We start from the raw sequence: 20,126 nt of genomic DNA on the forward strand, positions 1-20,126 counted from the left end.
CATGAGTGTCTGCATCTCTGACACCATGAAGTCATGAGGCTTTAAAAGCATGGGCAGAGGACTTTGCACAGTGCTTTAACAGCCACCATCCACTGATCTGATTGAACACACATGACGTCATCAATGTGAATACCCAGAGGACTGAAATAATACCAGTGAACGTTTATTGAGCATTTACTGTGTGCTAAGTCCCTTCCTTGGGTTATCTTGATTAAAATCTTACAGCATCCCGAGTGACTGCTGTTATGGTCTTTTTATCAATGAGACTGAGCCAGAGAGGTGTTGAGTAACTTGCCCAAGGTCACACAGCTAATAAGAACAAATGTAACTTTTCCTATCCAGAGACCCAGGTAGGCCAGGAGTGGGAAGACAGAGACAGATTGTTGAGGGAGCCGCTCAGGAAGAGGCGACGATCCCAACGCCCACCGGTGACCCAAATGTTTCAGCACCATGGACAGTTCTGGGGGCTTGGGTTTCAGCGCCTGGGAGAGTCGCGCAGGGTGGACTCTCCCAAGGTGTGGGTTGGAATTGGGGGTCTGGGTAAGGTTCCCGGCCAGCTCGAAGCTGCTCCAATGGGGCGGGGGCCGCCCGCAGGGCCGGGCGGGGCTGTGCTGCCATCTGGAGCCGCTGCCGCCGGCGGCCACTGTCAGGGCGCGAGCGGCGGGAGCGCACGCAGAGCTGGAGGGAGCGCCGCCGCCGCCGCCGCCGCCGCGGCACATGCCGGCCCCTCCGCTGCCGCCGCCCCTAGCCCCCGCGGCCTGGGTCTCGCGGCATCCCAAGGCTCCAGCCGCCCGACCAGCCATGTCTTTCGGCGGAGCCTCTGAGCGCAGCGTCCCAGCCACCAAGATTGAAATTACCGTGTCCTGCCGGTGAGTGGGCCCCGCTGGGGATGGTTTAGGCACTGGCACTGCCCCAGCCCCAACCGGGTCCGGGGTTTCAGCGCGGAAAGGGGCTAGACCCCGGGAGGAGAGGCATCGGGGGCCGGAAAACCACGGGTGGAGACAGGGGAGTCGCTGGCGGGATCAAAGAAGGTCTCCTTGGACAGCACCACCCCGAAAAGAGGGCTTAGCCTGCGGGCTCAAGGGGTGGGTTGGGGGGTCCAGTAAGAGCTGGGCCCCAGGAGGACGAAGTTCTGGGACGAACCCTCTTTCCTGGCCCCTTGGAGGCAGTGTGGGTGCTATGCTTTCAGTTCGCAGAGACATGTTTCCCGGGTAGATTTCCGATGCTGTCCAGAGTGCTGACAGCGCGGACCGCGGCGCGGGGTAGGAATGGGGGAGAGGGGTGCGGTTTGAGCCCCATGCCTCCCCCGGATGCCCAGTTCAGGACAGCGTCGAGGCAGTGGGTTCCAAGATGGTCAACCTTCTGTCTGTCTGTCTGTCTGTTGCTTTTCTCTAGGAACCTGCTAGACCTCGACACCTTCTCCAAGTCCGACCCCAGTAGGCGGCTCCAGGGCCGGGAGGGGGAACTTGGGGTCTGGGCGCAACGGAGGGGCGGGGTGGAGCTGAGGGGTGCGGGCCGACCTGACGTCCTTCCTCCCCCGCCCCCCACCCGCAGTGGTGGTTCTTTACACGCAGAGCCGGGCCAGCCAGGAGTGGCGGGAGGTGAGTCCGAGAGCCCTCTCCCAGCCCAGCGCCGCTCCCGGGAACGCCTGCTCCCCTCAACGCACAGCGCTGACTCTCCAATTCCCCCACCCCCGCCCAGTTCGGACGGACCGAAGTGATCGATAACACGCTGAACCCGGACTTCGTGCGCAAATTCGTCCTCGACTATTTCTTTGAGGAAAAGCAAAATCTGCGCTTCGATGTGTGAGGCCCCGCCCAGAATTCTGGCGGCCCCGCCCCCAGCCTGGATCCGCCCAGATTCTGATGGCCCCGCCCCCGCCTCGCCTCCCAACCTGGCTCCTCCCCCAGGCCTAGGTCGGCCCGACTCTGACGGGCTCCGCCGCAGTCGGCCCCGCCCCACGCCTAGCTTGGCCCCGCCCTTTGGTCAGACCCATCCCAGATCACTGCCCAGGCCTGGCCCTGCCCACAACTCTGCTCCCTGATGTAGATCGGTGGCCGCCCCCTCCCATACGACTCCGCCCCCAATGGGCCCCTGACTCCGTATTGTCCCGTGCCTACCCTCTCCGAGTCTGACTGCTGTTCCAAACAGGACCCAAGATGAATTTGGGTCCAAGGCCGCCCCTCCCTTCACCCACAGTTTTAACCAAGACTCGAAGCCCGACCCCTTTCCCGCTCTCCCACCCAGCCCCACCCCACGCAGGATCCACTCTCTTCCCAGGTACAACGTCGACTCCAAAACCAACATCTCCAAACCGGTGAGCGCGCGTCCCCTCGCGGGCTGGCAGGGCACACAGGAGGCGCTCGGATGTGTTAAATGATCCTCCTTAGAACTCCTACCACTCGACCCCGACCCCACTCCTTCAGGCCCCAACCCACCCTCCTGGCCCTCTCCTGCTCCTGCCTGGGTTTCCTGACGACGCCCCTTAACTCACTGCTCCTCTTTCTTCCCGGCCGCCGCTGGGACCCGCAGAAGGTGAGGCTGAACGGGGCTGGGTGGGGGCTGGGGAGGGTTGGGGACGGTATCTGGAGAGCAGACTTGGACGGATGAAGGACCAAGAAGTAGAGCTCTCCTGGGGACCCTTCCCTCAACACCCTCCGTTAAAGCACATGCCAGGCGGTGTCTCTTGCAACTTTCTGGCGTCTCGGAACTGCCCTGGTCTTGTGCGGCGGCATCAACAGGGCTGGGCTGGGACCCCCGCCCACAGCCTCTCCTGGCCTTGCTGACTCCATGTCCTGACGCAGGATTTCCTGGGACAAGCGTTCCTGGCCCTGGGAGAAGTGATCGGAGGCCAGGGCAGCCGCGTAGAGCGACCCCTCATGTGAGCTAAACGGGAAGGGGGTCCGGGGAGGGAAAGGCGCCTCCAAATTCTCCCTCCCAAGAATGCTGCTGATTGATAGCAGTGGAGGCCGGGATTGCCCCTGGTCAGGAGCCTTCACTGGCTCCCATCACTCTTGTGGGAAAGTCCAATCTCCAGGGCTCTGCTCGTCAGTCTTCTGCCTGACATGTCCTCTCTCTCCTCACCCTTTTTCTAAGTCTGATTCAATCTTTAAGGTCCACTTCCAAGCCCCTCTCCACCGTGAAACTTCCCCTGACTAAATCCAATCCTCAGGAATTTCCATTACCTTCACTCACTAAATATGTATTACACAGTCTCTGCTGTACCCTGTTCTAGGCACCAGGCGTTCATCCATTCCACAAATACTACTGGGCACATACTCAATGTCAGCCACTGATCAAGGGGCTTGGGTTGCAGTGGTGAACAAAACAAAGGTTCCTGCCCTAAGAGATCTCGCTTGTACTCTAGTTGAGGGAGGGGAGACAGTATAAAATAGACATAAGCAAGTAAATTTCATAATATATTAGAATATATTAAGAGCTATGAAAAAAGGAAAAGTAGAGCAGAATAAGGGGCATTGGAAACACTGGGTGGGTAGGAGGGGCAGTACTTATTAGGGTGATCAAACAGGCCTCATGGACAGGTCAACAACCTGTTTTGGGGGGATTTGGGGGGAGGTCTTTTTTTGGTTTTTTGGTGGCTGGCTGGTACAAGGATCAAACCCTGGACCTTGGTGTTATCAGCACCACGTTCTAACCAACTGAGCTAACCTGCCAGCCCTGGAGCAACAACCTGAAGGAGAGAGGGAGAGAGCAGTGCAGACATGTGGAGGAAGAATGTTCCAGGCAGAGGAAACGGCCAGTGCACAAGCCTGGTAGGCTCACAGAACAGCAAGGAGGCCAGTGTGGCTGGAGCCGAGTGAGCAAGGGGAAGGGCAGGAGGAGGTGGGCTTGGAGAGTTCACAGTTAGGGCTTTGTAGCCACTGTAAGGACTTTAGCTTTTACTCTGAAACAGGAGTCACCGGAGGGTTCTGAGCCAAGGAATGACATGATCTGACTATGCTTTCAGAGGATGATGCTGGCTGCTGGGTGGAGAATAAAGCTTGAGTGGGCAAAGGGAGAAGTGGTCAGATTCTGGACATATTTTGAACGTAGAGTCAACAGGTTCCTGAGGGATTAAATATGGATATGAAAGGAAAAGAGGAGTCGAGGATGACACCAAGACCTTTGGCCTGAACAACTGGAAAGATGGAATTGTCCCCAACTGAGGTGGTGGGGAGCAAGTTGGGTGGAGGGATGCAATCGGGAGTTCACCCTGACATGTTGAGTTCCATGTACTTTATTAGACATCTGAGTGGAGGGGTCAAATAGGCAATATGATACATGAGTCTTAGATGTTCTTTAAGGCCATGAAACTAGATGAGATCACTACGGGGATGGAGAGAGAGACTGAGATTCCACAAGTTGGATCTAGGAAGGGAAACTGACAAGGAGAAATTAATGAAACAGGAGGAGAATCAAGAGAAGGTGGTGTTACCCTCGAAGCAGAGTGAAGAAAGTGCATCAAGAAGAGTGTGACCAACCACATGAGATGCTGCTGCAGGTCAAGAAGATGATTGGCCATTGGATTTAGCAAGATGGAGATCACTGGTGACTCTGACAAGCATAGCTTTGAAGGAGAAGTAAAGGGTAGAGAGGTTTAGAAGAGAATGGAAGAGGGGAATGGAAGTCAAGGAAGCTTTCAAGGAGTTTTGCCTCAAAGGAGAGAAGAGAAAAGACGGATCAGGAAATAAGGTCAAGAATAGGTTTGTAATTTTTGAACCCTAGAAAAATTATACCGCGTTTGTATGTTGATGGGAAAGACCCAGTCAAACCTGAAAAATTGATGTAATAAAAAGTGGTGTGAGAATTACTGGAGTGATGTCCTTGTACAGACAAGACAGTATGAAATATAGTACAAGAGGAGGGATAAATAGGCACATGGACAGTTCATTTATAGCATCTGTAGGAAGACACAGTTGTGTGGGTGAAGGTACTGGTGGCAGGGTAGGTGAGGTGGCGGGTGGACGCTTTCTTCCGTTTTGTAAGCAAATGAGAAACAAGGTCATTGGCTGAGAGTGAGGATGGGGGAGGAGCTTTGAGGGTTTGAGGAGAGGAGAAGTGAAACTGCTATGGAGCAGAACTGGACAGTGAAGGGCCTTGGCAGTATAGTGTGATTACCAGGCACTGTTGAGGACTTTCTTGAGGTTTGTGGTCATGCGTTTAAAATGAGACCAGGTACGGGCCAGCCCGTGGCTCACTCGGGAGAGTGCGGTGCTGATAACACCAAAGCCACGGGTTCGGATCCCTGTATAGGGATGGGCCATGGGAGCTTGTTAGGCTCCACCCAGATAATCTGAAGTTGGCTCACTTGGGAGAGCGTGGTGCTGACAACACCAAGTCAAGTGTTAAGAGCCCCTTACAGGCCATCTTTATAAATAAATACATAAATAAATAAATAAATAAAATGAGACCAGGTAGCAAGATGGTATGTTTTCCTCTGGCCATGTTCAGTTGCACAGGGGCAGTATGGGTTAGGCAGAGATTTGTATTTAACTAGGGCTGGGTTCTGCCAAGTAAGTATATCAAAGTGAGAGAAGGGCAAGGGAAAAGAGGCAGGATGCAAGGCAGTGATTATTATAATCATTGGCCAGAACTCGCACTGGGTGAGGAGGGGAGGAAGAGCAACAGGGAGGTGGGTTACAGTAAGGAGGCAATGGGCTCAACGATTTGCTGGTCCTGGATGTACAGGTAAATAACCCCTGTCTTCATCACACTCCCTCTTTTTAAAGCACAGAGTCAGAGATTGAAGGAGTCAAAGAAATTGTTCAACACCCTCATTTTAAAGATGGGGAAAATCACATAGCAAGTTAAAGCCAGGACTTGAGCCCAGCACCCTCCTGACTTAGCTTTCTCTATGCCATACTTGGATCCCTTTGGGAATCAGGGTTCACAGGCCCCTATCAACAAGGCCCCTTACTGCTTGGGGACCCAAGGCAAATTAGAGATTAAGGTCCTTACATGTACCCTTCAAGCACAAGGAGGTGTCCCATCTCGGGTCAGGAGAAGATAAGGCTTCCCTTGGATTTTTTTCTCTCTCTCTTTATAGTCTTCAGAAAGCACAGCAGTTTTGACCTAACAAACAAACCCTTTGTCCCTGGGTCTTGGTAGAAATTCCTTTTTCTCATTCAGAATTGCTATATCAAACTCCACTTGCCTACTGGTTTTGACATTCCACTCCCCCCTGGAAGCTTCCTGAGGGCAGAGTCTAACAAAACTAAAAAGTGCCAACTGTCCAATTCATATCTAGCACAGCACCTGACTTATAGTAGGAACCAGGGTCTGCTTTGAAGAACATAACCACTTCACATCTACAAAGCTTACAAATTGCCTTCCATGCACTCATTCAGATCTCTTCACGACCCTGAAAAATGGTCATGATTCCCATTACATAGAGGAGAAAACTAAGGCCCAGAAAGGGGAAGTAACTTGCCCAGGGTCACACAGCTTGATAAAATCTACCTTGACTCCAATGACTCTAAATCCCATGTCTTTCCCAAACTACAGTTATGTGATGTCCCCTGGCCTAGTCTAACCCCTTCCTACCAGACTGCAGACCCTTCCCAGTCAAAGTCAGGCCCTTCCCCACCAGGAGTCACCCAGGACAGAAGGGGACATGCTCAGGGGACTGTCAGTAAATGGCAAATTGAATCTCCTGACCCACCCAATCCCAGCTTGGCCACCCCAATTGTTGTTGCCCATCCTCCCTCCTCTAAGAGGCTTTTTCTGCTTCCAGGGGTGTACCAGGCAAGAAGTGTGGGACCATATTGCTGACTGCAGAGGAGCTTAGCAATTGTCGGGTCAGTAAGGGCCACATGCTAGACCCAGGAGCTTCCTCCTCTCCCCAAACTCCCTTTAATGGACTGTCTGAAGGTTATGGGCAATTTTGGTGTCAACAGCTCAACTTCATCCATCCCTAGGACATTGCCACCATGCAGCTGTGTGCAAACAAGCTGGATAAGAAGGACTTCTTTGGGAAATCAGACCCCTTCCTGGTGTTCTACAGGAGCAATGAGGATGGCACGTGAGTCACTGCCATCAAGGCTCTTAGGCTGGGTATGGGGCATGTGCTTAACAAATGGAGAAATCTCAAGAATCTCCAGGAGTATTGGGCCTGTCTCTGGATTTAATTCTACCCCCAGGGCAGGTTCTAATCCTCCAGCTCCTTTCCAGGTTCACCATCTGCCACAAGACAGAGGTTGTGAAAAACACACTGAATCCCGTGTGGCAGCCCTTCAGCATCCCTGTGCGGGCACTGTGCAATGGAGACTATGACAGGTGTGTTTCGGCATAAGCTGGAGAGTAAGGAGACAAGGACATGACAGGAGGGTTCATGGGCCCCAGAGTAATGGTAGAAGTGTCATAATAGTGTCCTGCTCAGCGAGACAGTTTTGGACATGGAGATAACGGATGGGGAGGCAGATGGATAGCCACACGGATGGATAGGGGGACTATCCATGGATGAACGGATGAATGGACTGGTAGGTGGTTGGGTCACTGAAAGTGCAAATGAACAAATGAATGAGCAGATACACAGATGGATGGCCAGATGGATGGATAAACTGATAAATTGTTGGATGGATGTGTAAGAGGACTGGTGGGTGGGTTGAGAGGGAGATGAATGAATGAATAGCAGATGAATGGATAATTGGACTGATGGGTGGATTAGTGGATGGACAGATTTTGGGTGGATTAATAGATGGAGGAGTAAATGGATGAGCTGATAGATGTGTCGATGGGTGATAGATGGGTATATGACAATTTGGTAGATGACTGGAGAGGCAGATAGATGATTGGAAAAGTAGGTGGAATAGAAAAGAATGAGTAGAGTGACAGATAGATTGATGGATGGAGAGATGAATGGAGGGTAGATGAGTTACTTGATGGATGGTGTAAAGTAGATGGATGGGTTGACCAAATGAACTAACGAATGGATAGTACAAAGATAGGTGGATAGGTGGGAGGGTGGAAGCATGGATGTGCACATAGATGGATGGTTATGCAGATGAACTGAATGATCAGATGGACAGATGTTGTATAGTTGGATGTTTGGCTGGGCAGATGAATGGACAGAAAGATGGATGCTTGCGTGCATCAGTGAGTCAGTGAATGCCTAAATGTATAGTTAAACAGCTAGATAAAGAGATGGTTTAACAGGTAATTAGACTGGCAAATGTATGGGTAAATGGGTGACTGTATGGATAGATGGTTGGCTGGACTGACACATTACTAGATAGACATATGGATGACTCAGGCATGGTAGTTAAGAACAAAGTCTTTGGAACCAGGATGTTTGAGTTTAAATCAGCTCAATCACTTACTAGCTATGGGTTCTTAGCCAAGTTACTTTTTTTTGTATCTCAATTTCCTTATCCAAAAATAAGAATAATAGTACTTACTTTATATACAGTGATTGCTAAATTAAATGAGACAATCTATGAAAGTGCTGAGAACAGTGCCCGGAATACAATAAGACTAATAAATGGTAAAAGAATAGTAATAGAGGTACTAATAGCATTAGTAGTAGTAATAGCGGTAGATGGTTGGATACATGCATGGACTACTGAATGAATAGATAGGATGGGAGATAGGTTGAAAGATGAACAGGTTGATGGAAGGAAAGATGGGTGGATGGGAAGATGACTTGTGTACAGTGAAGAGGATGGGGTGTCTCTGGGGTTTATCACACTCTAACCTATGTTTATCTCCTACATTTCAGAACAGTGAAGATTGATGTGTATGACTGGGACCGAGATGGAAGGTAGGACTGCCCCACATAGTCCCACTGCCGCACATAGTCCCAGGAGAACCTATACATAACTCAAACAGTTCTCTGTAATATGTGGTACATTCACTAGGAACCCCAAAGCAGCCTTAGGACCCAGGATGGGTGAGGATAGATACCAGGGTCTTGGGTACAACAGATCCCCTCAGTTGTCTCTCTGCCCTTTTCTTCACCTTAGTTTGACCCCCCTTCTGGATCCATCCCTAGTGCTCTTCAGCCTAAGCAGAATAGGGGAGAATAAAACACTGGGTTCAGGCCTGGCTCCAAACCAGCAGCAGCTGCTGCTTACCCACCCCTGGTCTCATTGCAGCCACGATTTCATCGGTGAATTCACCACCAGCTACCGGGAGCTGAGCAAGGCCCAGAACCAGTTCACAGTGTATGAGGTGAGAGTTCCAGCCCTTCCCAGGTTGCCCAGGCCCTCCATCGCAATGTGCTCAGTCTACAGCTCCCTTCCTTTGTTTCTCACCATAACTGTTACCTTCCTCCACTTAGGTACTGAACCCTCGGAAGAAATGTAAGAAGAAGAAGTATGTCAACTCAGGAACCGTGAGTTCTTCCTAAAGCTCTGGCCCTCCCTGGATCCTTCTGTCCTGTCTTCACTGACATAGTGTGATAAATATGGGGGTTATGAAAAGTCAGTGGGCACAGACTTCTTGGATATAGTCATGTTGGGCACAAGGTAGCACCGCTTAAGGTTTTCTTTGTTTTGTTTTGTTTTGTTTTTTTTCACTCAGGAAAATCTTTCAGTCTTTACTCTTTTGCAGGAAAAAAAAGGGAACTTATTATACTTCCCAATTTAACATACTTTTGGAAACTCAGTTTCTGACAGCTTTTCCTTTTTTCCCTTTCAGAAACTGAACAGGGTTGGACAGGTTGGGACAGGGGGTGGGATCATGTGCCTCTCTCCAAAGCCCTACTACACCTCTCTCCCTTCTGCCACCCAATTGCCCTTTCCAAAGTGGCAGGGCTGCCTCCTCTGTCCCACAGGTGACGCTGCTCTCCTTCTCCGTGGACTCTGAATTCACTTTTGTGGATTACATCAAGGGAGGGTGAGTCGCAGGTCAAGCTCTGGGCTGAAAGCCCAGCAATGAGTTACTCCTGGTCTGAGCCTCAGTTTTCTTATTTATGAAGGTCAAGGCCCAATGAGATCATGGAGATAAACTTTAAAACACTTGGCAAACTATAAATGCTCTGCAAAATGGAAAATATTGCCCCTCTTAGTTTCCTTCATGTGGCTACCTTTCATTCCTAGTTTCTGACTCCCCCTGGGAAGATGGCTGTCAGATCAGTGGTCTTCAACAGGGGCCCCAGTAACCTGACTGGGGCCCAGACAAAAGTTATGGCCAGGCAAGAGGGAGAGGCCAAGAGAGAGAAAATCCAAGCAGTCTAGAGAAGACATTCTGCTTGGTTTGGTGGAGGCAGAGAGACCTACGAAAGCTACTTTGCTCCTCTGAATCTCACTTTTCTTCTATGTAAAATGGGGATAATTAGTAATTACTTTAGACTATCATGAGTATTAGATTACATATAATACACTTATTACACAATAAGCATTTAATTCTTTTACCCAAAGTGTGGTCCATGTGCCAGCAGCATCAGCATCACATGGGAGCTTGTTAGGCTCCACCCAGATAATCTGGATCAGAATCTGCATTTTAAATAAGCCCCAGGTGATCTGTATGCACATTAATGTCTGGGAAATACTAGTGTAATAAGTATTAGTCCCTTACTTCTCAACCCATCTACTTCTCCAACAGGACACAATTGAACTTCACAGTGGCCATTGACTTCACAGCTTCCAATGGTAAAGCAGAGATGGGGAAGGGGAAGTGGGGATAGAAAGAATTCTAAGGAGTTATTAGGTATTGGCCTGGGTTCCTACCTGGGGATATGAGTTACCTACCCAGAAAGCCCAAGCTTAAGTAAAACCCAGTCAGGATGGTCCCAGGTAGGAGTGTTGGAGGGAGATTACTGGGTGCAAGGGTAGGCAAAGGGTACAGGAAAATAGATGGGTAGATGGATCAAAGAAGGTTGAAAGGATAGATAGCTTAACAGGTAGATGAGTAAATAGATAGATGGTAGAGAATGGGGGAGTAAGGAGGGATGGATAGTTGAATGGGTGGTGAATGATATACGGATGGATAGATCAATGAACAAACAGAGTGGGTAGGTGGGTTGGTGAGTGAGTACAATAGATTGGAAAAGTGGATGCATGGATGGCATGTGGGTGGACAAATGGACAGATGTTTAAGCTGGGAAAATAACAGGTAAGTAGAGAGGGGCATAAATGAGTGGACAGGTAGACGGATCCATATGAGAATAGATAGACAAGTGAATGAAAGGAATAGATAGGGCTGGCTGTCTGGATAAAATAATATGGCTGCCTGGATGGATGGAAAAGGAAAAGAAATGGCAGGTGGACAAGTGGATGGGTGGATGGATGTGTGGGTAGTCGGATAAATGTATGGATAGATATAGGGATGGGTGGGTAGATAGATGGATAAATGAACAGATGGATGATTGGGTATAATAATGAAAAAGTACATGAATAAAGGATGGTTAAATGGGTAGGAAGATGGATGCATATCAGGATAAGCAGTTGAGTAGATGGATGATCAAGGTGACCATGGAGCTGGGGCTCCTCTGTATCGACAGGAAATCCTCTGCAGCCTACCTCCCTGCACTACATGAGTCCCTACCAGCTCAGCGCCTATGCCATGGCCCTCAAGGCAGTGGGAGAGATCATCCAGGACTATGACAGTGACAAGCTCTTTCCAGCCTATGGCTTTGGGGCCAAGCTGCCCCCAGAGGGACGGATCTCCCACCAGTTCCCCCTGGTACAGTATGGGCCAGAGGCTACAATCCATGCCCTGGCATCTCGCCCACCCAAGTTAATTAATTTCTTCTATTTACATATCTTCAAAGTGCAAGGGCCTATAGAGGAGCAGAAAGCTATGAGAGGGTGGCAGAGCAGGGAGGGAAGCAGGGTGGGGTTTGGAGGGGAGCATGAAAGAGACTGATGGCAAAAGGAAGAAGTGAGCTGGGGTCAGAGTACTCCTAGGTGTACCCTGCATGGGCTTAGCCTGGAAGGACATATTCTTTGACAGAACAACAATGATGAGGACCCCAACTGTGCGGGCATCGAGGGCGTGCTAGAGAGTTATTTCCAGAGCCTACGCACAGTGCAGCTCTACGGGCCCACCTACTTTGCTCCTGTCATCAACCAGGTGGCCAGGTAAGGTGCTGGGTGGGTACTGGGGGAAATGAGAGGGCTCAGACAAGAGACTGACTCCCCAAGGATAGTCAGTACCACTCTTTGGTAAACTCAGGCTTTGTGAGAAGGGGGCAGGTTCAGTGTTGGCCAGGCTCAGGTACAAAGACGTTATATAATACCTTATTGTGGGGCAGAGATGGTGTCAACAGACTACCCCCACCCTGCTCCCTGGGAATGACAACCCAGGCCGCAAGTCTGGGTAAGAGAGAAAAGAGCCTGTCATACGGTTGTGAAGGCACGAGCTTTGACATCAGACCCGGGTGTGAATCTGGCTCCACCACTCACTAATCATGTAACCTTAAGCAACTTAGTCTCTTTAAGCCTCCATTTCACTCCTGTAAGGTGCTGTAACAATGGATGACAATAGCAGCTTCTCTATAGGGTTCTTGTGAGGTTAAAATTAGATAACAGCGTAAGAGGTATTAGCACAGTATCTGGCCAGTAGTAAGTGCTCAATAAATGGTAGATTAAAAGCAGAAGAGTAACTTCCCAAATTTTCAGAATAAAAATATATGAAGCAAAGAAAATACAGATCATACATCAAATGATTTAAAAAAACAAAAACAGAATAAAAAATACAAATAAAAGACAACTAAAACCAAATATCTATCAATTAACATAAATGGGATAAGTTCTGATTGAGCTTAAAAAAGAAAAATATTCTCTGATTAAATTTTAAATAAAAATAAGTAAACCCCAGTATATGCTGAATAGAAGAGACCCAGCGAACACAAAGTACCTCAGAAAGCTCTGAAGTAAAAAGAAACAAAAAGAGAATAAAAGTAGAAGGATTTCAGTGAGATTGATATGTCCATAGACTTTCTTTTTCTCTAATAAAGATTTATTTTCTAATTTATAATGAGGACAGTGTTTTTTTAAATTACAAAAGTAACATAACATCGCTGTAGAAAATTTCAAGGATAGAGAAATGAAATAAGAAATCACCCTGAATACTGCCCTGGGAATGCAGATGTATAACATTTCACTGCTGATTTTTTCACTAATATTGGAGGCTGAGCATATTTTTTGTTGTTATTAAGCAGACTTTTAAAATATTATCTAGGACAATACACTGGCTCATTTATTCATTTATTTAGCAAACATTCAGCAAAGGAGCAGTATAGCGTGAGTGCGGGCTCTGGAGTCAGACTAGCTAAGTCAGTACACCAGTTCTATCACTCACTGCTTTGTGGCTTTAGTCAAGAATCTCTTTTTTTTTTTTTTTTGGCGGCTTGGCTGGTATGGGGATCCAAGCCCTTGACATTAGTGTTATAAGGCTGCACTATAACCAGCAGAGCTTACCAGACAGGCCTGGTCAAGAATCTTAACCTCTCTGTGCCTGTTTCCTCATTTGTAAGATGAGGATAATAGTAAAATCTACATCATAGAGCTGTTATGAAGACTAATTAATATATGTCAGGCACTTACAACGGTGCCTGCCACATCATAAGTGCTGTAAGAGGTAGCTATTACTGTTGCTATTATTATCATTATTACCATTCAAAGGGCATCTGCTATGTGCTCAGTTCTCTGCTGGGGCACTGGAGATTCACAGATGAATCAGATCTACTCCTTGCCCTTGGGAACTCCCGCCTTGGTGCAGGAGACAGAAATATAAATAAATCATTACCTTCTGTAGGCCAGAGCTTCCCAGACATTTCCAGCAAGTCACCTGTCAGCAAAGCCAAGCGATTGCATCCCCTGGGGGAAATCTGGGGACACAGCCAGAAGCAGCCAAGCTGAGAGTGTCTTTGAAGTCTCCATACTTCATCTTAAAAATTCATGCAAATTTTATATTCTTCTCACATTGCATCCGTGTTTGCTTTAATTTAGAAAAAAAAAAGGTGTTTTACGTGTACTTATAGTCATAAGCTTTATCCACCAGATCATGCAGTAGGATGGATGTATCCTGTGGCTTCGAGACCCCCTCAGCACACACGCCAGTACCCTCAGGGGTGTGAGAACCCACTTGGAGGAACAGACAGCCCATTTTAGTGGGTGGCCTAGAGGATGGAGGGAGAGGGGGAGAGGGTGTAGACCTACTGTAGAGGGACGGCTTAGCTGTGTCTAGAGGGCGAGTCAGACTTTATCAGAGAAAGGGGCAGAGTAGGCCTGGTAGAAGGAATGAGATATGAAAAGCACAGAGGCACGAAGGGGCAAGTTTGGGAAACAGCAGATGGTTTAATGTGACCAGAGTGTGCTGTATTTCTGGAGGAGTATCCAGAGAGCAGGCCAGGAATGAGAAGTGATGGAATCAAGAGCTCGGGCTTTAGACTCAGTTGGTCAAGCACAGACTTGGACCCCAGCTTCACCACCCTTTGGAGATGCTACTTAATATCTCTGAATTTCCATTGTCTCATTTAAAAAAATAGGAATTTAAAATGTACCTGCCTCACAGAGTGGCGGTGAGGATTAAATTAGATCACGTATGTCAAGTATGCAGCTGTGATTTTGATGATCACAAAGGACTCTTCATTGTTCCCACCCTACAGTCAAATGAGCACTGACTGGCCTCCCTGCCAGTCATCCATCTCCTCAGCCAACTTCCAGATCTAAACGGCCTTGGAAATGCCAGGAATCTACAGGGAACCAGAGATGTACCTCCCATGCCTCCAAACCCTTCCACAACTCCCACTGCCCCCAGCTCACAAATCCCTTCATCAGTGGCCCTCACCCCACCGCTCCAGCCTCATCTCTCCTCTGTAGTTCTACATGTAACTCCTAGAACATGCTCTCTCTGGGACACTTTTCCCTTTAGCTTCCTAAATCTGCCACCCTACCCCACCCGCCCAACACCTGGCTAAACCCTACTTTTTTTTCAGGTCTTAGGTTAGATGTGATGTCCTCAAAGCCCTAACCTCAATGCATCCTAGCATCTGTCTCCCCTAGGACAATATTCTCTTCTCTGTTGCATATTCAGCATGGAGCTTTGTGCCTGGCACATAGCAGGTGTGCAGTGACTGTTTGTGAAATGAGTGAGTGACAGGAGAAGGTACCAGGCTAGGCCTATGAGGAGGCTGGGGCCAGAATTCAGGAAGGGGGTGGAGACTGCTAAGGAGGATCATGACCCACTCCCACCCTGAACCCCTGAGCAAACTAAACTAGAGCTATTTGAATTCTACATTCTCACCATGCCTTTCCTCTGACTTTTTGATATCAGGTTTAAATACCAGCACTGTCCAATAGAACTTTCTGCAATGATGGAAATGTTCTTTATCTGTGTTGTCCAATATGGTATTCATGAGCCACATATGGATATTGAGCACTTGAAAGGTAGGTAAGGTGACCAAAAAGCTGAATATTTAATTCTATTTAATAATTTAAACTTAAATTGCTACATGTGGCTAGGACTACCTTATTGGACAGCGCAACTCCATCCTTTCCTATTCAGATAGGACTGCAAGTCAAGAGGCCAGGGTATCCCCCACTGCCTTTGTGCGCTCTCTAGGTCTTGCCTTCTTATTTCTTTGGGGTTTGTTTTTTTGTTTTTGGCAGCTGGCCAGTATGGGAATGTGAACCCTTATTATTATTTTTTTTTAAAGATGACCGGTAAGGAGATCTTAACCCTTGGCTTGGTGTTGTCAGCACCATGCTCAGCCAGTGAGCTAACCAGCCATCCCCATATAGGATCCGAACCCGTGGCCTTGGTGTTATCAGCACCACACTCTCCCGAGTGAGCCACGGGCTGGGCCCTGGAATGTGAACCTTTGACCTTGTGTTATATATCACTGTGCTCCAACCAACTGAGCTAATCAGCCAGCCCTTATTTTTCTTAAATGTGAAATAAGGGGACTGGACTCAATGACTTCTGAAGTTCTTTTCAGGTGGAAAAATTTTAGATTCAAAGATTGATGGTGAGAGAAGGAAAAGGAGCTTAGGGAGCAGCTGTTAGACCAGCTGAGGGAGACTGCAGGGAACCCAGTAGCTCAGGCAATGGCATGTGGTCAGCAGAGGAGAGAAGGGAGAGAGAAGAGATGGATGAAAGAGGGAAGAAAGGAAGCCTTCAGCCCTGTCTCTTGCTCTTGTGTAAACATCAAAATCTTTCCAGAGGTTGATAAAGCCCAGTGTGGTCTGGCCTCTGTGCCACCTCACTCACATGGTCCACTCTGCTTCCTTCACTTTCTGACAGGGTGGGCTTCCTTTGGTTCCACCACAGGGTCTTTGTCCATGCTGTTCCCTCTGCCCAGAATGACCCCCCAACACCCTCTTCACTCAGCCTCTTCTCCATCCTCAAACATCACTCACTTAAAGAAGCCTTCACTGACCTTCTGAACCAGGTCAGGATCCCCACTGTACAATGTCATAGAAGTGTCCCCTCCCATCACAGCACTCATCACAGTGGTAATTTTATACCTCTTTGTGTGATTATTGGATTAAGGCTGGGACATATTTGTTTTTTCTCCTGTATATCTCTGGTGCCTACCATAGTAAGTGTTCGATAAATATTACCGGAGGGATGGCAGGCAGCCAGATCTGGTGAAGGAGCATGGGCATCAAAAGCCCCAGTTTTTGCCCACTGCTTACATGCTGGTTGTGCAAGCTTCAGGAGTGGGGTGTTCCCTTGGCCTCTCTGGCTTTCAGCTGGATTCCGATCTTGGCCTCTCATCCAGGGCTGCAGCCAAGATCTCTGATGGTTCCCAGTACTACGTTCTGCTCATCATCACTGACGGGGTCATCTCTGACATGACGCAGACCAAGGAGGCCATCGTCAGTGTAAGTCTGAGGAGGAGGAGGGCTTGGCAGGGAGGGGTCACTGTCAATATTGTGAAGGGGCTGAGATCTTACCATACTTGCAAGCACGTCAGCCTGCCAGTTTCGTGGATGCTCACAGAAGATACAAGACTCCAGGATCAGAGACAAAGGACATTGTTATTACTAGCAAAAGAAGTAGCTGGAATACCAGCACTTACTCTGCTTCTATATGTCTCAATTCCCACAGGATGATGTGAAGAGAGCCAGATGACACCTGTACCCATTGTGGGCTACATTAGAGGAGAGGAACCCTCAGCTAAGGGAATTCAAATCCTTTATAATGGGCAGTAGGCATTCCCGCCTTTTGTTCCAGTGGGATACCTTTTTAAAATTATACTGGACAGTAACTAAACCTGCCCCCTGCTCTAGAAGAAGGCACTATATCTTTTAAGTTTGACTGATATACAAACATCCTTGAAAAAGTAGTCTGGAACAAAGAGAATCAGTAGCTCGGCTCGCAATATGTGCAGAAATGTGATACACACAAAAAATTGTCTCCCAACAATTGCCTGCCTTATTATGGCTGCTCGCCCCAACCATTGCCCTCTCTCCCCTACAGGCCTCCTCACTGCCCATGTCTATCATTATTGTCGGTGTGGGACCAGCCATGTTTGAGGGTGAGTAGGATGGGAAGTGTCCATTTGTAGGACTAAAAACTGGGGAGAAAGGAGCGGGGGATGTCTGGGCACTCAGGCCTGTCTCATAGGAAAGACAAGGTGGACACCCCTGTGGGACCTTGGCTAAGTCACAGACCTCTGAACCTCCTCCCTCACATAACCAAGGCTGCTGATATTAATACTTGCCCCCTGGGGTTCCTGGGAGGATGGAATATGTGGGAAGATACTACGTATAATAATAACTCCCATAACAATGTCTAATATTTGTAGGACTTTAATGTAACCATTAGGTATTCTCATGATGACTCCAAAAAAGAAACTAAGATGGTGGGGGGTAGCATAGGTTGGGGTTGGAGAGACCAATCAGCTGATGGGTGTCTTTTCTGCAGCAATGGAAGAGTTGGACGGTGATGATGTGCGCGTGTCCTCTAGGGGACGCTACGCAGAGCGGGACATCGTTCAGGTAGACCTGACCCAGGGAGAGGTTGTGGAGCTGAGAGGCACAGTGGGAAGGAGAGGCTAAGTTGGGAGCCACTCTCTCTTACTGCCTTCTCAATCACCTACCATTCTCCCTTCTCAGACTTCCATCATTTCTCATTCACTGAACACATTCTTTTGGACAAGTAGGAAGGTTGCTGCAACTTTGGTGGATTCACGGTGTAGGAGATCCCCAAAGTTTCTGCTCTCTAGTGGAGGCAGCCAATAATAAATAATCACACAGCTAAATATCTCATTAAATTGTGATTAGGAATAGCAAATGCCACTATGAGAGCCTATAACAGGGGACCTGACTTAGGTACAACAGTCAGGGAAGGCTTCTATGAGGAAATGACATTTGAGGTGAGGTTTAGAAGAATTGATTTGATTAGATGGTAAAGGGGAGCAAAGGGGAGTGAAGGGGGCTTCTGAGGATAACTCAGTTTTTTAGCTTGAGCAGCTGAGTAAGTGATCGTCCCATTTAGTGGAAAGGGGAAAGCTGGAGGAGAAGATTTGGCAGAAAGAGCTAGGATTCAGTTGTGAATACATTGGGTTTGGAGTATCTGTGACCACTCAATGCAGCGGTAATACGGGCAACAAAATATGTGGTTCTGGACCTTAAAAAAGACAACAGGCTCTCCTTATGGGCCAGTTGCCAAAAAAAAAAGGACACCAGGAATGGATATATAAATTTGGGAGTCACCAAAGAACAGTTTTTCTTCTTCTTCTTCTTCATCGTTCTTTACTTCTCCCTCCCCCTGCTCTGGGCACCCCCCTCCCCCTTCTCACCCCAACTCCTTCCCCTGGGTCTCTTCCCCTTCCCAGCCCCCTTCTCACTAACTCCTCCCCCTTCTTGCCCCAACTTCATCCCCTGGGCTTCTTCCCACTCTCAGGCTCCCCTTTCCCTAGTCCCTACCCCTTCTCTCCCCTGGCCCCTCCTTCCCAACCCTCCCTCCCCTCTCCTGGTCCCCTCCCCTTCCCTCCAGGGAAGTTTTCATAGTCATGAAATTGTATGAAATTACCCAGGAAGAGAGTTAAGAGAGAGGAAAGACCAGGCTTAGAGAGATGGTAGACCCAGAGGAAGTGGGGCAGGGGGGGCGGGGCTTCCAGGAAGGTAGGAGAAGAACCAGAAGAGTGTGGCATCAAGAGTGGAATATGTCCAGGAGGATTGTGGTCAAATGTAACAGAAAGCTAAAGAGATGTCAAGCAAGATGAGGACTAAAAATATATTGCCCACTGGACTGATTTAGCCACATGGGGCTATTGATGACATTAGCAAAAGCAGTTTCAGTGGACTGCATAAAGCCAAACTGGAGGGAGTTGAGGGTGAATAGAAGGTGGGGGAAAGAAGTGGGTGGAGAGAAAGAAATTGTAAAAACCTGCCCAAGAGAGGAAGGGAGAGGTAGTGTGATATTCAGAAAGAGATGTTGAGGGTCAAAGAAGAAGCCTTCTTCCTGCCCCTTCATCCCCTCTGTCCTGGCCACAGCCCACACCTATCGGTCTGTACCTTTCCAGTTCGTCCCATTCAGAGACTACGTTGACCGGTCAGGGAACCAGGTGCTGAGTATGGCCCGACTGGCCAAGGACGTGCTGGCTGAGATCCCGGAACAGCTGCTATCCTACATGCGCACCAGGGACATCCAGCCTCGGCCCCCACCCACTGCCAGCCCCAGCCCGACTCCAGCTCCAGAGCAGCCCTGAGGAGTCCACATATCCAATGCCTAGCAGTCTACTCGCCTGCTCACCTACTGCTTTTGCTGAAGGCCAGAGGGACCTGTAGCCCTGAACCTCATTGGAAGAGCCAGCTTGGAGGATTGGTGCTGGCTGATGAGCCCTCCGCCCCCTGGCCCACAGAAGGGCCTGGCACTATTATCACCTCCCTGTCTTCATGCCAATAATAAAACTGATCTGTACTCCAACTCTGCCTCATGGGTCTTGGGGAGGAAGAATAGGGGACCCAGGGCCTTGGGCCACACCAGGAAGGAGGGAAGAACGGCTTCAGCTAGGGTTCATCGCCATCCTAACTCAGATTTTACCCAATCACTTCTTCACAGATTCTTCAAACGCTTTAAGAAATAAATGAACCTTTGTGTACGTGTACATTTTTTCTCAGAAGAGAGGCCCATAGCTTTCATCAGATTCTCAAAGCGGTTGGCTTTAAGATGACTCTGTATAACTGCTTTGATCCATTTATTCTGAATTTTTTGAATGTGAATAACAA

The 20,126-nt window shown here is 48.6% G+C and overlaps 1 protein-coding gene across 1 annotated transcript; it reads left to right on the plus strand.

The window, feature by feature from the left end:
• The first annotated feature begins 801 nt into the window (after positions 1-801).
• On the plus strand, positions 802-19,606 carry CPNE9 (copine family member 9). Its single transcript, XM_063114506.1, has 21 exons — positions 802-869; positions 1,396-1,436; positions 1,555-1,601; positions 1,702-1,805; positions 2,281-2,317; positions 2,533-2,535; positions 2,805-2,881; positions 6,734-6,797; positions 6,918-7,021; positions 7,171-7,275; positions 8,717-8,758; positions 9,093-9,168; positions 9,278-9,331; positions 9,773-9,834; positions 10,543-10,589; positions 11,441-11,622; positions 11,893-12,020; positions 16,670-16,772; positions 17,371-17,428; positions 17,818-17,891; positions 19,421-19,606. The coding sequence occupies exons 1-21, from the start codon at positions 802-804 to the stop codon at positions 19,604-19,606; spliced, it is 1,662 nt and encodes a 553-aa protein (XP_062970576.1).
• Positions 19,607-20,126: the final 520 nt, after the last annotated feature.

Source organism: Cynocephalus volans, chromosome 11 (assembly GCF_027409185.1).
Source record: "Cynocephalus volans isolate mCynVol1 chromosome 11, mCynVol1.pri, whole genome shotgun sequence".
Classification (NCBI taxonomy): Eukaryota; Metazoa; Chordata; class Mammalia; order Dermoptera; family Cynocephalidae; genus Cynocephalus; species Cynocephalus volans.